Source organism: Tupaia chinensis, unplaced genomic scaffold, assembly GCF_000334495.1.
Source record: "Tupaia chinensis unplaced genomic scaffold, TupChi_1.0 Scaffold143572_1, whole genome shotgun sequence".
Classification (NCBI taxonomy): domain Eukaryota; kingdom Metazoa; phylum Chordata; class Mammalia; order Scandentia; family Tupaiidae; genus Tupaia; species Tupaia belangeri.
The window spans coordinates 173,496-190,481 of record NW_006203417.1 but is presented as its reverse complement, the minus strand read 5'-3'; the positions used below and the strand labels follow the sequence as shown (position 1 = coordinate 190,481).

Genomic DNA, 16,986 nt, shown 5'->3' with positions numbered 1-16,986 from the left:
GGAGTCCAGCGACATAGCCATTACGCTAACTGCTGGTTCCCTATTTATTTAATTCTTAATTATTTTTAAAAATTTGCTATAGGACACATGCACTCACCAGAGAGAGAAAGACGGACAGAGAGAGAGTGAGAAATCTAGCCACCAAGACTGAGGCTTGAACCATGGTAAGCCATGTGGGAATCTAGTGCCTTAACCAACACCCCACCCCACCTGCTGATCCACAAGAAGGTTTTAATTCAATGCTCCTGATGATTACCCCATTCTTATGATCATATTCTGGCAAGGGGTTATTTTGTCTGAAACAATGTCTAATGTGATGGGGTTGTTTTTAAATTGGAAAAGTTTGGTATGAGATCTTTTATTTGATATTATTTGCCAGAGAAATGGATAGATTTTTGGTTTTCAACATTAGTTTCATGAACTCACTTAAAAGAAAGGTAAAGTACACTTTGGAGAGTAACGTCTTAACAAATCTCATCTTCACTTATAAATTATAAATTTAGAAATAAGAGTGTTCAGAGCTCCTTGGTCTAGAGCATTGATTTCCAATTTACCCTTAGCAGTCTATATATTGCTTTTTATGGTGATACAATTGTTTCAAAGCGATGTTTTTTGCTCAGAAAGTAATTGTTTTTAATTCCTCCTAAATGCCATCTCTCCCTAAATGTGTATACATATGTTATTTCATGCAAGCAAATCTTAATGTGAACCCTGGAGAAAACTGACTGACAGTATCTCAGTCAATAGTGGCTGCAGGTTAAGATAATATAAAGCTATGGTCTTAATATGTGTTTTTTTTTTTTTTTGGTTTTTGTCATAGGGTGCATGAGCTCACTGAAGTGAGACAGAGAGAGGGAAAGTGAGGGACCAGCAATTAGCACAATGGCTATGTCGCTGGACTCCCATGTAGTTGACCATGGTTCGAGTCCCGGACCCAGTGGCTTAAACTCACACTGGGCACGTGTGTGTTTATGCCCAAGATCCCAAGAGAAGAATGGAGGAGAAGGCATTGAGCGTGGCCATCCCCCCAGGGGGTGATTTCTCACTTTCTGTTTTTCTGTCATTGTCTTTCTGGAGAGTGCACGTGCCTTATAGCAAAAATCTCTCCAGAGAGAGAGAGAGAAAGAAAGTGAGAAATCATCCACCCGAGGGTGGAGGGGAATGTTCACACTGCAATCCCTTCTCTCCATTCTTCTATCAGGATTTTGGGCACACATGCACCTAGTGTGATTTTACAGACCCCAGGTCCAGGACTTGAACAGCAGTTGGCCATGTGGAAATCTAGTGCCTTAACCACCGTGCCACTTGTTGGCCCTTCTTTTGTTTTTGGCCACAAATGCATGATCACATATCTCTTGAACTATTTTTGAATTCTCTTTTCTCTCCAAATATTTTTTAAAATACTCCCTTCTCTAGAAACCATCCTAAAGAAACTCCCCTGACTCCTTCATTGTCTGCATACTGGACTCAGGGGTATGGATGATAACTTGTATTTAATCCCAGAGTACCCAGGATAGGCTTCTTTACCCACTGAGGTGAAAAATCAATGTTACTGACTGATACAAGAAATAGGCTATTACCCTGACCAGAGACTCAAAGGAAATAAAATTGAGAGTCAAATAAATCAGGTTGTGAACACATAAGAATTTTGATGAAACTGAGAACTAAGTCTCAGTTCTGAAATTCAGATTCTAGGCACAGAAGCTAACCACCTTCAGGAATATCTTTATTAGGACAACAAGGAGTCTACAGATAGAACAGTTTTGAGGACAGCTTACAGAAAGATGCCTATAATCAGACTGGGAAGAAATGCAACAGATCATTTCTATCCATGCCCTCTATTCTGACAAATAACATTCTAAGCTTATTAGAACAGAAGGAGGACAATGTGTTTCATTTATCATTTATCAACTGAATGCTAGTGCAATCCTATTGAGGCACCAGAGTTGTAATCTAAACACAGAAAAAGAAAGCATGCTCCCAGAAGTCTTTGTTATAAGCCAGAATCACTAGCTAAAAATATCCAGAATTGTCCGTGCAAATGTTTGGTATAGATAAGATTTTAGGTCTTTTTTGACATATACATACATATGTACACATGTTTCCTCCTCTACTTTAGTAAAGTATCAAGATGAAACTTTGTAATATTAACTCAAGTTCTGCCCCTGGCACCAGTTACTGATGACCCTGTTCCTTTTGAAGCAAAGGCATCTATTGCCTAACAGAAGAGTCAGATTATTTAAAGAGGAATGGGGGGGGGGGAAGAAACAGAACAGAAAATGCCCTCATCTTTTTCCTTTCCAAATAGACTTTTGAAAAGTGATAGCAGGTAAATATAGAACTGCCTTATGGCTCAGCAATTTCACTTTCGTATATACCAAAGATACTCAAATCAGATTCCAACAGACATTCATATGCCAGCATTCATTGCAGCGTTATTTACGAATATCCAAAAGGTAGAAAGAACCCAAGTGTACGTCAACAGATGAATGATGGTTTACACATACAATAGAACATTATTCATGGATAAAAAGGAATGAAAGTTTTTTTGGGGGAGAGATTTTTGCTTTAGGGTACGTGTGCTCGCCAGAAAGACAGAGAGAGACAGAAAGCAAGAAATCACTCCCCAGAGGGCATGGCCACACCACAATCCCCTCTCCTCCATCCTCCTCTTGGGATCTTGGGCATGCATGCACATGCGCCCTGCGTGAGTTTAAGCCACTGGGTCCAGGACTCGAACCGCGGTCTACTATGTGGGAGTCCAGTGACATAGCCAACTGCTGGACCCAAAAAAGGAATGAAATTTTGACACATGTTGTAACATAGATGAAACTTGAGGACATTTTTCTAAGTGAAATAAACCAGACACAAGGGACATGTATCGTTCCATTTATATTAATTACCTAGACAGGCAGATTTATAGAAACAGGAAGTAGATTAGATGTTACCAGGGGCTACTGGGAAAAGGCATTGGAAGTTATTGGTTAATGGTTATAGAGTTTCTATTTGGAGTGATGAAAAGGCTTTAGAAATAGATGATGGCGATGGTTGTATAACATTGTGAATGTACTTAATGACACTTTAAAATGGTTAAAGTGGCAAATTTTATATTATATATATGTGTGTATGTATATATATATATATACACACATATATATATTATTACAACTTTAAAAACCTAATACATTGGGAACCAGCAGTTAGCGTAATGGCTATGTCACTGGACTCCCACATAGTCGACCGCGGTTCACGTCCCGGACCCGGTGGCTTAAAACTCATGCCGGGCGCGTGTGCGTGCGTGCCCAAGATCCCGAGAGGAGAATGGAGGAGAAGGGATTGCGGCGTGACCATCCCCCCTGGGGGGTGATTTCTCACTTTCTGTCTCTCTGTCTCTCTCTGTCTGGCAAGCGCACGCACCCTATAGCAAAAAAAAACCTCTCCAAAAAAAGAAAAAAAACCTAATACATTGAGCACTTTAAATGTATGCATTGTATATTTTAATTGTATCTCAAGAGAGCTATTTTAAAAAGTTAGAACAGAAGCAACCTTACCTTAAGATAGGTAACATGTTTAACACTTCAGATAATTTCCTAACCAGTTCTAGTATACTTTTTCAGCCTTGCTTACTATAGTTTAATAAATATCTGTGAGTCATTTAAAGAACACAGGACTTTATTTTTAATTAATGATCAACAAAAAGGGATGTAGGTCCAAAATTTGAGTCATCTTTGGTTTGTCTTTCACTCACAAGTGTTATCCAATCCATCATGTCCAAAATATGAGGGGACTTCAAAAATTTCATGAACAGTGGATTAAAATATGAATTTCGGTGCAAAAATATATGGACATCTATGCATAGATTTTTATAATACACATTTTCCACAAACTTTTTGAAAACCTCATGTATATTCCTAAATCTGACCACTTTACTCAACTTCCATCATTATAACTGTAATGTGGGTTTCCATTTTTCAGCCGCACTTGTTTCTGTCACTTAAACAGTCTAGGATTGCTCCTTTCACTTGAAACAATGACCTGGAAAGTCATTCCAGGATTGACCTTTGCATTTATCATTCATTCCTTCTCTTTGGAATGCTATTCCATCAGATTTTCACTTGGCTTCCTCTTCTTAGCATTCAGGTTGCTAATAAAATGCTCCCTCCTTAAAGGGACTTTCCCTAAACTTTCTCTCCACCCCCAGGTTCCTCAGGAGTAGACAGTCCTTTCTAATCCTGAATCATTCTCTAGCATAATACTCTAGAGCACTTACCAGTACCTACAATTATTCTATGCACCTATTTGTATATATGTTTATTATTTGTCTCCTTCTAACAGAATGCAAGCTCTTTGAAGGTAGGATTTCTGTCGTATTTCCTGTACTGCATTCCTGGCACATAAATTGCTATGGCAGACATTAAATATTTATTTACTCTTTGACTAAAAATGTAGAGGATATTGAAGATTAGAACGAAGCTGACCGCAGGGCATCACCTAGTAGTCATTTTGAAAACAAAACACAAGAAGCATTCACATGAAGGTTTTGTTTGTATGAATTGCCTTTTCCTTTCCACAGTGGAGTGCAGCCACACATTCCAATTGTTTCTGTTGGTTGAGTTTTAGGAAGTTGAAATTTTACTTGATCCTTATGGTCAACATTTTAGGCTCCTGCATGGTGATGAAGAAGAATTATAAATAATTAACCTGTGCAGTCTTGTTAGGTAAGATTAGGGAGAGTAGAATTGAACAGATGGGCTTCATTCCTTTAACTGAAAGGCTATTAGATGATTTGATTTTGCCAGATAAGAAATTGAGATCCTCAGATGAGTTCTAGCACAGAAGAGTTCTCAGGAAGATCTGGGAGTCTTGTGTGATGTTAATTACCTTGACATTGTCTGAGAGAGTTGACAGCCTCAAGGAGAATGGAGATTTAACCCCCTTAGGCTCTCCACGCTGTGAAAAACTTTCATAAGTCAGTAGGTTACCTGGGAAGACTAAGAGAGATGAGCTAATAAAATCCATATGGCTGGTTACTTTGGACAGATGGCCTGCATGCCACCTCAGAAACATCTGAAGTTTCCAGGTGGTCTTCGAGGGCAGCTCTGAATTATGCAGGTCAAAATTTTTGAATCTGCAGACCACAAAAGAATGCCTGAAGATGAACTGACTAGGAGATGGAGTCAGTAGTAATATTTTATAATTAGAGATTGAAGTGGGATCAGGAGGATGTGCACTCTATGAATGTCAGCACTCTATGGCAGAAACCGAATGACTGGAAGGTACAAGAGCTTTCTTATCTTAAAGCCAGAAAAACATTTATATCTATTCCACTAAGTTGTCTTTTGTTTGTTTGTGGGGTGAGCGGGGCGATTTGCCACGCTGCAGTCCCTTCTCCTCCATTCTCCTCTCGGGATTCTGGGCATGCATTTATGGGAAGACTAAGAGAGATGAGCTAATAAAATCCATATGGCTGGTTACTTTGGACAGATGGCCTGCATGCCACCTCAGAAACATCTGAAGTTTCCAGGTGGTCTTCAAGGGCAGCTCTGAATTATGCAGGTCAAAATTGTTGAATCTGCAGACCACAAAAGAATGCCTGAAGATGAACTGACTAGGAGATGGAGTCAGTAGTAATATTTTATAATTAGAGATTGAAGTGGGATCAGGAGGATGTGCACTCTATGAATGTCAGCACTCTATGGCAGAAACCGAATGACTGGAAGGTACAAGAGCTTTCTTATCTTAAAGCCAGAAAAACATTTATATCTATTCCACTAAGAAAGCAGAGATTATCTTATTTTTGAGAAGCACCCCTCACATTTCTCAAAGCCTTGTCTTTTGTTTGTTTGTGGGGTGAGCGGGGCGATTTGCCACGCTGCAGTCCCTTCTCCTCCATTCTCCTCTCGGGATTCTGGGCATGCATTTACGTGCACCTGGTGTGTTTCTCAAGCCTGTGGGTCCAAGACTAGAACTGCTCAGTCAGCCATGTGGGTTCCAGCCACCTCAAGCTCCATGCCACCTGCTGGTCTGAGAGTCTTTATGTTTTAATTTCTCTATTGCTGAGTCCTTTTCCTAAAGTCTTTTGGGATTTGTAGAACCCTCCATACTTTTTTAAAAAGAGTTTTTTGCTATAGGGCACGTGAGCTCGCCAGACAGACAGACAGAGACATAGAGACAGAAAGCGAGAAATCACCCCCCAGGGGGCATGGCCACACCACAATCCCTTCTCCTTCATTCTCCTCTCAGGATCTTGGGCATGCACGCACACGTGCCTGGCATGAGTTCGAAGCCACTGAGTCCGGGACGCGAACTGCGGTCGACTACATGGGAGTCCAGCAACATAGCCATAACGCTAACTGCTGGTTCCCAAGAACCCTCCATACTTTTGAAAGAGATTTTTGTGGTATTATCCTCTTACTAACCTCATAAGGAAGGTAGAGCAAGAAATATTCTCTTTGATAAATGAGGAAACTGAGACTAAATATCCTTTACCCAAAGAAAAACAAGAAAGTCATTAATAGATGTGGAACTAGAAATAATTTCCGTTTCTCTCTTCTGATTTTTTTTTCCAGTTTTATCTGCACATGACATAACCACTGGCATGACAGAAAGTATAACAAGCCATGTAATAATAGGGGTTTGCTGTGTTTATGGCATTGACCCTCATTCTATGGACACCTTCCTTTTCTTTGTCTTCTTGTCTTGGATCCCTCTGAAGTTGTCAGAGCCTGGGACATGTCTTTTAAAAGTAAGTATAGGTTTACTTTCCTAATTGTCCACTGAGACAAATAGAAACAAAGATCAACTAGGAGATAACACATATGTCTCCAAATATGCTATATTAGAAGCTTGATTCTGGGGCCAGCAGGTTAAGGGCACTGGACTCCCACATGGTCAACTGTGGTTCAAGTCCGGGACCTGGCAGCTTGCTTTCTCGCTTTCCCTCTCTCTCTCTCTGTCCCTCTCTGACCAAATTAAAAGTAAGTAAATAAATAAATAAAGTAAATAAATAAATAAAATAATTCTTAAAAAAAAAAGAAGCTTGATTCTATAAATATTCATGCCAGAATGGCAGTGAGATGGATTGGAAAGAAACCCAATCTGGATCCTAGTTCCAGGTCTTCTCCACTGAGCTGAGTGAGGTCCAGCATGTCACAATCTCATCTTACCTCAGTTATTTCTTCTGTGAAATACAAGAGAACTTCAAAAGTTCATGGAACATAGAAATGATGAACTATGCATAAATTTCAAATTTTTTGCACCAAAATTAACTTGTACTTTAATTTCATTTTTCCATAACCTTTCGAAGTACTCTTGAAGGTGTAATAATTCTGTTCTGGAAGTGTTGCATGATTGTTGTGTGGATTCAATATGGTAATATATGTGAATATGTGTTGAAAGTTTATAGTCCGCTAGATCGTGAGATTCCTAGATAGTAGCAGCTACTTCTGGTTTATTCATAAACTAGGTGTTCTACGTGCTGTGATTGTGGAGAATCATTAACCCTGCTGTCCCCGTGGACCATGCTCATGGGTTGGCCCATGTTGGGAAGAAGCTCCACAGAAAGAAACACTCAGCTTCTCTGGGGGAATGATCACCTAGTTTTCTGAGATGTGTATACAGATGGTTCCCAATTTATGATGGTTCCGCTTAATGATTTTCAACTTTATGAGGGTGTCAGTTGCCGTTTTTTGAAACTGTTAATGACTTTGGCTTAAAGTAATGAACGTGTTTTGTTTTTCATGTTTTATACAGAATTCATCAAATTACACAAACTATTTGACAGTTCATTATAAAATAGACATTGTGATAGATGATTTTGCTCAACTGTAGGCTAATATAAGTATTTTGAACATACTTAAGGTAGAACTGTTTGTTTAGATCTAAGCATCTTCACTTCGTGGCTGTCATTCCACCTCCACTCTTGACAGAGAGAGAGAGAGAGAGAGAGAAAGTGAGAAAGCATGCTACCAGGTCCAGGACTTGAAACTTGAACTGTGGTTGGTCATGTGGGAGTATCCAGCACCTTAACCACCACGCCACCTGCTGGTCCCAGGAAAGTAAGACTTTTAAAAACAAGGCACCATTAATACTGTCATGTCGGGACCAGCAAGTGGCATGGTGGTTAGGGGCGCTGGACTCTCACATGACCCACTGTGGTTCAAGTCCCTGACTTGGAGGCTTGCTTTCTCACTTTCCCTCTCACTCTCACTCTATCCCTCTCTGGTCAAATTAAAATAAATAAATAAATTAATAAATTAATTAAAAGAAATTAAAAACAATAAAATGGTCATTTTACAATTGAAAGATATTTTTTTAACATAAAAATTGACAAATAATATGCATAAAAGATGTCTCTGGGGCTAGCAGGTAGTGTAATGATTAAGGCGTTGGACTCTCACATGGCTGACTGCAGGTTGAGTCCTGAACCTGGAGGCTTGAAACTCATGCCGAGTGTGTGTGTGTGTGCGAATGCACAAAACTAAAATCCCAAGAGGAGAATGGAGGAGAAAGGATTGTAGCATGGCCATCCCCCCTGGGGTGTGATTTCTCACTTTCTTTCCATCTTTCTCTGTGTCTCTGGTAAGTGCACATGCCCTATAGAAAAAATCTGTCTCTGAAAAAAATAAAGATGTCTCTGACCTACTATTTCTTACTGTCAATCCATGTCTTGTGATTGCTATTATGTGTCCCCTTGTGTATAGTTTCGTTATGCTCTTGAACACTTGGTCATATCATATATGTCTTAAAACTAATGAAACTTGGTTATAGTTGTCCAGGTATATCATCTGTTAATATCTCAAATTCATAGTATTCAGTGAGAACATTTTTTTTTTTGGAGAGATTTTCGCTATAGGGCGCGTGCGCTCACCAGACAGCCAGAGAGAGACAGAGAGACAGAAAGTGAGAAATCACCCCCCAGGGGGGATGGTCACGCCACAATCCCTTCTCCTCCAATCTCCTCTCGGGATCTTGGGCACGCACACACACGCGCCCGGCGTGAGTTTTTTTAAGCCACTGGGTCCGGGACATGAACCGCGGTCGACTACGTGGGAGCCCAGCGACATAGCCATTACGCTAACTGCTGGTTCCCGAGTGAGAACATTTTTAACAAAAGGAATTTTGTATTTTAATGTGTTTCCTAAGTCTAATGTATGGGTTAAGGGATCATGGAGTTCTGTTGTGTACATAGCTCACTTGCAATAAAACTTAAAGATTTATGGTTAATTTTTTTATCATGTCAAAATTTCAACATGTTCTGCATAGGTCTACTTGTGGAAAGATTTTTGTCCTTCCTCTATATACTTCAAAGGCCTTCTTATAGATAACCAATAATTGAAGAAATGTGGACCACAATTGAAAGTGTTCTGTGTGTGTTTCTGGATGTGTAAGCGGAATCTAGATACTCTTAGCAGGGAGTACTTCCCAAACAAGTTTGTAAGACCTCCTCCTTTTGCTGCCTGAATTTAAAAAATTTAAAAACTTAAAGTGACCACTGACAACAGCCAAAGAGTCTTGTGTTGAGACAAAATATTCTTTGTGAGTATTTCAGCTGTGTTCCGTGGGGCTTACAATATCTGCAATCGAGATGACAGCACAGTGGCCTCAATGGTCTCCTGATAAAGCTCAGTTCTGTCCTGTCTAGGTCACTGGAGCAAGTCACCACTCTCTCCCCTCAAACTTTTATAAGGGATTTAAATTAACATTAAACATTCATTAAAACAACAACCTCTCTTTACTCCTCCAATCTTCAAAATGGGAACATGGTCAAGTAACTGGAAAAGAAATTAAGCATCCTAGTTGTTTTCTTATATTTTTAGGGGTCTGCAGGTAGATGGAATTTCTCTCCCAGTGCTACATTTTATTTTTAAAGAATAAAATTTGAGAAACCAAGCCACCAGATCTGGGACTCAAACCATGGTCAGCCATGTGGGAGTCCAGCATTCTTAACCACCATGCCACCTGCCGGCCCCTCCCAGTGCTACTTTTTAACATGAATCTGTTGCAGGTTAAATTTCTAAAACCTAGTGGAGAATGATCATCTCAGTGCAGCTTTCCAAATCATAGTGGCATTTCTCTGGGCAATGACAATAAAGCTGTCGACTTGTTTTTTAGCATGTGTGCCTCTACCTCTGGTTGGGATATTTAGTTTTGGAACTGCTGTCTAAGGAAATCAGTTTTCAAGTCAAGAGTGTTGACGGTAATATTCCAGATGTCTCTTCTAGCTGCATGCATTTTGTTCAGTCTGTCCTTGCATTTCCTGATGGAACAGGTCCCTCTGTGCCAGTGACTTTATGTGATTATAAGATGACAGCTAGGGAAAGCTCAGAAAATGAGAGAAACAAAGGAATCATTTTAAAATACCATCATATTAATGGCAGCCTTACCCAGGACAGTAAAAATGTCTGCAGGGCAATTAGGCAAGATTTTTATTTTATTTATTCCCTTTCTCAGTGGAAGAACTAGAGGGCTGGCCCCAGGCTGTTTCATCACATTACTATTTGGTCCCTGTGGTTCTAGTATGGAGTGAGAATGGGAAAAATGAGCTCATATTATGTTTGTAAATGTTGCATGTGCTCTTGTTTCATCCTCTCAAGCTCAGAAAGCATAACATCAGAGGCCCCCGGTTTTTTGTGTATAGTAACAGAGGAGCTACTGTTCTTGCAATTGCCTTGATACTTTGAGGTCACTGACGATTGAGGAAGAAGGGACATAGCTGTCGTAGTCAAGTCCCTGAGTAAAAGAAAATACACTCTTGCTGGCTGCATTAACTATCTACTGGGTTCAAGGAAAGGTGAGGTGGAGGACATAGTGGAGAAAAATGGCTTGGAGACCAATTGTCTGGGTCCCCTATATTATGTTAATACCAAGCATATCCTTTGTTCGGTTTGTGTAACACTTTCAGTACAAGCAGGCAGAAACAGTTGAGTTTTCTATATTGCTCAGTAGCTTTGGGTACTGCCCTGAAGAACCTTAATGCTGTCATCAGCGATGATTTGGGGAAAAGGAAAAAGTGGCATGCGGGAATTTGAAAATAATTTGTTCTTCCTTATACCTAGAAATATCTAGCTTCCTCTCTAATCAGATTTTTAAAACAGCTCCATTTCCATACGAATTACTCATTGGCTGTAAAGGTCAGTAGGAATTGGTGACCATTAGAAACCACAATCCAATTAGAATGTGGCAATAGCTTCGCTCAGAATTGAATGTTGATTCAAATCAGCTCTGGTAATATGATGCTCTTTAATGAAACCATCATCGAATAGATTAATAGCTGGTTTTTGAAAAAGACACAAAATGAGTGAGAGATGGGAGATGTAGATGGAGACAATGGCTATTTGGTCACACTTTACAACCTTTGTGCTAATAAATGTTCCCAGAGCACTGCTTTTTGCCCACAATATGGATGAATGGCTTTGAAAGCCTAATGGGAATTGATGGCATCCATTGATTACCATTTAAAGCACACCTTCCTAATCTCTAATCGTTGTTGAAGGCAAAATGTTTTCCAGTGGAACAAGTATCTCTTACAGAGGGCCCAAGTCTGGTGTCTTGGTATTCTAAGTGGTCAATTATTTCACATAGCCACTTGGTGCATACTGGAATGGTGAACATAAGCTCTGTTGAATGTTGATACCTAACCAGATTTCCGTCATGATGATTATGTGCTGACGACCCAGCAGATGGAAATCCCTGGCTTTTAGCCCTGACACATGTGAGTGACTTTGTGGGGGAAGGGGATTGTTTCCAAGTAAGCTTCTGGGATTACCATAGTAGTGACAATCAAGACCAGATCAGTTCCAGTGGGTTTTCATCAGTGGGTGCCTCTCCCCAGTTGAGGATTATGATTTGCTCAGTAAACAGGTAGTAGAGGTGAAGTATGGATATCCTGAGCCAATAAGAATTCTTGAAAGGGTCCCAGAACTAACTTTCTCTCCTTCAGGGAGTAAAGGAGAGAAAGCACCTTTGTGAAAACAACTTTCAGGTAATTGCTATAATGTCAAGAAACACACTCCTTATGATCTTCAATGAAATAATTGGACAAATCTCTTGATAATACATATATAAATACATTTCTTACTGATTTATTAAAATAAACTGGTTTAGAACTAGCTTTTTATTTTGGCCCTTTAAGAAAAAGTCAGTAATTATACCTGCCATCCCATAACCTGGTTACTGGTTGGAGAGAGTGACTAGAATTTTTCCTCTTTACTTTTTACCCAAGTGGCTTTTGGATTATCTCTTTAACCAGTTACAGTGGTTCTAGTGCCAGGCAGTGGTAATGTATAGAACGGGTCAAACTGGTTTAGAACTAGCTTTTTATTTTGGCCCTTTAAGAAAAAGTCAGTAATTATACCTGCCATCCCATAACCTGGTTACTGGTTGGAGAGAGTGACTAGAATTTTTCCTCTTTACTTTTTACCCAAGTGGCTTTTGGATTATCTCTTTAACCAGTTACAGTGGTTATAGTGGCAGGCAGTGGTAATGTATAGAACGGGTCCATTTTATAATCTAAACCAATATATTTTCCTTGTTGAGGCAACTGAAAAACATTTACATTCTTAAAAACTCCATTGGTATTCTTCATTATAGTACCATTACCACAGAACAAAGATATTGATAGTTTGTGTACAAGTGGTTTGTCCATCAGATGATTCTCTTACCATTTTCTGCTTCAATTTCCCTTCATCTTTCCCCTTGACAGAGTTTACGTAGAGGTATTTACTTTTGCTACTGAAAAATTTGCTACTTCTCCAATAGGATTTGGCCTGTTTGTATGTGTGTTTGGGGGTTGGGGGTCGCAAGGAGAATAAGTCTACTCATGAAATTAAAACAATTATCAGCTGCCCTGAAAGTCAAATGATCACCATGTACATGAATACTTGAAATAACTGTAACATGTTTCAACAGAAAAACCAATATACAAAATAGAGCATGTAATTTATAGTCCATCACTCATCAATCTTAGAGTCAATTACCTAACTTCTGTAAGCCACTGAGACATAAAATGGCTGCTTTCCTAAAAGCTAGAAGGGAGCATAGATACTATTCAGTTCAATCCTCTTATTCCAGTAAGGGAACCGAAGCTGACAGAAGTTAAATGACTTGCCCAAGGACAAACAATCGCTTTGCAGCAGGGTTGGGGTCCAACCTAGATTTCAAACTCATGCTCTCCACATGCCACTTGTTATGACTCATATGAGTCTTAATTCTAAAGGACAGTGAATTAGATCATCAACCAAGCAGTATTGTATTTAAGACCCTTTCCTTTGATAACATTCCCACCCTTTCCCAACTCTCCCTTAAGAGCACAGTGAAGTTTTTCCAAGAAGATGATAAAATGAAACCTAGCAGATGCAATTAGCTGCAAAGCACTTACTCTGAAAAATTCTTTTGTTGAACCAGAGTCCAAGGTTCCATATGCAATTTCAGTCTGTTTAGCTAAGTCTTCAGCGCTCTCTATTGGAGAAACCATCCTCTCCACAGTCAGGAAAGCAGCGAGATTGGCCGTATAGGAAGAGATTATGATCAGAGTGAAGAACCACCAAACCCCTCCAACAATGCGTCCAGAGAGTGATCTACAAAACAAAACAAAAACAAAACCAGACCCAGAGGGGTCAGATCTCAGTTTAACAAATCCTTGCCTTTATTTTCAGAAACGAGTGGTTTTAGTATATCTGATGAAGGAGGAAACAGATGATATGAGAAAAATTAAACATTAAACAAAAGTCACACATTAACCACAACACCCATGTCAGGATGGCATGGGATAAGAGTGCATGTAGGCCTATACAGGTTTTAATGAAGAAGTTTAAATATTTTTAAATTTATTATTCATTTATTTAGAGATAGAGTCTTGCTATGTTGCCCAGGCTGACCTTGAACTTGTGATCCTCCTGCCTCACTCAGCCTCCGGAGTAGCTGGGATTATAGGCACATACCACTGCACTCAGCTAAAGAAGGATTTTTAAATTATTATTGTTTTAGATTTTCCCAATATGGTGTGTGTAATTGCTAAAGAGGGATAAAGAGAGAGAGGGAGAGGGACAGAGAGAGACAGTGAGAAGGAAAGTGAGAAATCATTCCCCAGAGGTAATAGCCACACTACTGTCCCTTCTCCATTGTCCTCTTGGGATTTTAGGCATGCATGCACACATACCCAGCCTGATTTTCAAGCTACCACATCAGGACTTGAAAGATGGTCAGCCATATGTGATTTTTCCCCACCACCCCCTGCGGGTTGGAAGATTTTTTTTTTTTTTTTTTTGATAGCAGAAGAAAAATCTTTTGACCATCTCCTGCTCATAATTCTGTAATTTAACTTACTGTATTCTCTTCCTGAGACCTTTGCTGGATACCTATGGAAGACTGTTCTATTTCCTTTAAAGCAAGTCATTCTCAACCTTGACTGTACATTAGAATCACCTGGTTTCTTAAAAAACTCATACCTGGGACTAGTAGGTGGCATAGTGGTTAACACGCTGGACTCCCACATGGCGGACTGTGGCTTGAGTCCTGAATCCAGCAGCTTGAAAATCATGTCGGGTGTGTGTTTGTGCATGTCTAAAATCCCAGTAGGAGAATGGAAGAATGCAGGAAGAGGGACTATGGCATGGCCACACCCCTGGGGGTAATTTCTCACTTTCCTTCTCTATGTCTCTCTCCAGTAAATGCATGCTCCCTATGACAAAAAAAAAAAAATCTTTTAAAAAGAAAAAGATTTTTGGGTGGGGTTTTGACCTAGGCCCACCCAAGACCAATGAAATAAAATCTTGGGAGGGGGAGCCCAAACTGTCTGTCTATATTAATTTCCTAGAGGGCGTATGCAAATCACTGGAGATGGACAGAGAGAGAGAGAGGGAGAGAGAGAGCAAGTGAGAAAGTGTCATCCCAGGATCCTTTCTCCCTTTTTTCAAGATTTTTTTTGCCCACAAGCCCCAGGGTGTGTGTGTGTGTGTGTGTCTGCGTGTGTGTGTGTTTTGTTGTTGTTGTTGTTTTTTGAGAGGTTTTTGCTATAGGGTGCGTGCACTCGCCAGACAGGCAGAGACAGAGAGACAGAAAGTGGGAAATCACTCCCCGGGGGGATGGCCACGCCACAATCCCTTCTCCTCCATTCTCCTCTCGGGATCTTGGGCATGCATGCACACGCGCCCAGTGTGAGTTTAAGCCACTGGGTCCGGGACTCGAACCATGGTCGACTACGTGGGAGTCCAGCGACATAGCCATTATGCTAACTGCTGGTCCCTCCCAGGGTGTTTTTCAAGGGACCTGAACCTCACAGTTGGCTATGTGAGATCCAGCCAACTTAACATGCCACTAGTTGATCCCGCCATCTAAATTTTAAAGCTCCCTAGGTGATTACAATGTATAGACAAGGTGGAAAACCACTGATGTAAGATGATGTCTTAGGGGAAACACGATAAAAACCTTTCCGCATTTGTGGAGAAATGGATAGGTACTGATAAATTAGTACTGTTCATTTGAGTTTAATGGATTTAATAGACAGTGCTGTTTTGCAGAGCTGGTCCATAAGGCAAGGAACTTGATGATAGCATTTATTATCACCTTTATATAAATGGCTAATGAGGCTCAGGAGATAAAAACGCCTTTAACAAGCTACACCTTAGTTACACAGGGGAGGCCTCAAGAAACCTACCACTTCTATGAGGGGACTTCAAAAAATTCATGGAAAAACAGAATTAAAGTATGAGTTTATTTTGGTGCAAAAATTTGAAATCCATGCATAGTTTTTTCATAATATGCATAACCATGAACTTTTGAAGACCCCTCATATTACAGGATTTGAGAGGCACTAAAAGATGTTTCCTTGACCTCCAACCCCTTAGTTCCCCCAAACCCTAGAAAGAAAACCATCCTTCTGGCTTATCATGCAAATTATTATTATTGGAAAAAAACCCTTTGTGTTGTATTCAGGAGGCTTGATCAAAATGTAACACCTTACTTCAACAACACCTATTATTTATCCTATCAGTAGGGAATGGGACAGAAGATGGGTGCATTTTAATAAAATTTTGTCTTTAAATGCTATTATGCATTGATATTACCTGGGGAGTTTGTTAAAATGCAGATTCAGGGGACCAGCAGGTGGTGTGGTAGTTAAGTTGCTGGACACTCCCACATGGCCAACCACAGTTTGAGTCCCAGACCTGGTGGCTTGTTTTCTCACTTTCTCTCTCTCTCTCTCTCTGTCCTCTCTGGTCAAATTAAAATATGTGAATAAATAAATAAAATTAAATAAATAATTATTTTAAAAATGCAGATTCAGAAAACATGTGTGTGCAAGATTCTTACTTAAGCATCACAGGTGATTCTGCTGCAAGTGGTCTGCAGACCAAAGTGAGGGCCATTGTTTTTTTACATCAGTGATCCTCAACTCTGCCTGCACATCAATATTATCTGGGCAACTTCAGTCAAAACGAAACCGAACAGGGCCCAGACGGCAGCACAGCAGTAAAAACTACAATACTCTGCAAGGCAATCTCACACAGGAAGGTTCTGGGTTTGTGTCCAGAGACTTCCATGAGCATACCAGGCACACCCATGCTCATGATTTGGGGTTGGCTGAAGCTGGGGTTTGGGGTGCTGCCTATCTCTCTCTTTCTCTTGCTTGTGGGAGAAATAAACTAAAATCAAAACAACAAAGCAGAACAAAAAGACAAAAAACGCCTTGCCTAGGCTCCATCCCAGGCCAGTCAAATCCGAATTCTGGAGATTGGGACAGCAGTGTTTCACAAAATTCTCAGGGTACAGACAGGCTTGCAAGTTATGTTCCCATATCCTGAGTGCTATTTAGGGAGAGGCACCATGTGTAAGTAGAGTTCAGTGTGAAGGCAATGAACATTCAATGATAGGTAATGACTTGCACTCAGGAAACTTCATCTCCTTCACAATGTTGCTGAAGGCTGGCTCTGTCTGCAGCAATGAAAATCTGCTCCCTAGGTTTTATACAACATTGCTACATCATCC

General features: G+C 40.2%; 1 protein-coding gene across 1 annotated transcript in view; it reads right to left on the bottom strand.

Annotated features, from left to right (window-relative positions):
- The window catches only part of LOC102488785 (glutamate receptor 3-like), a 144,159-nt gene that overhangs the window by 55,912 nt on the left and 71,261 nt on the right, over positions 1-16,986 (bottom strand). Inside the window, exon 5 of the mRNA XM_014582277.1 lies at positions 13,379-13,577. Coding sequence (XP_014437763.1) covers positions 13,379-13,577 — 199 coding nt within the window. The remainder of the gene's footprint in view (positions 1-13,378; positions 13,578-16,986) is intronic.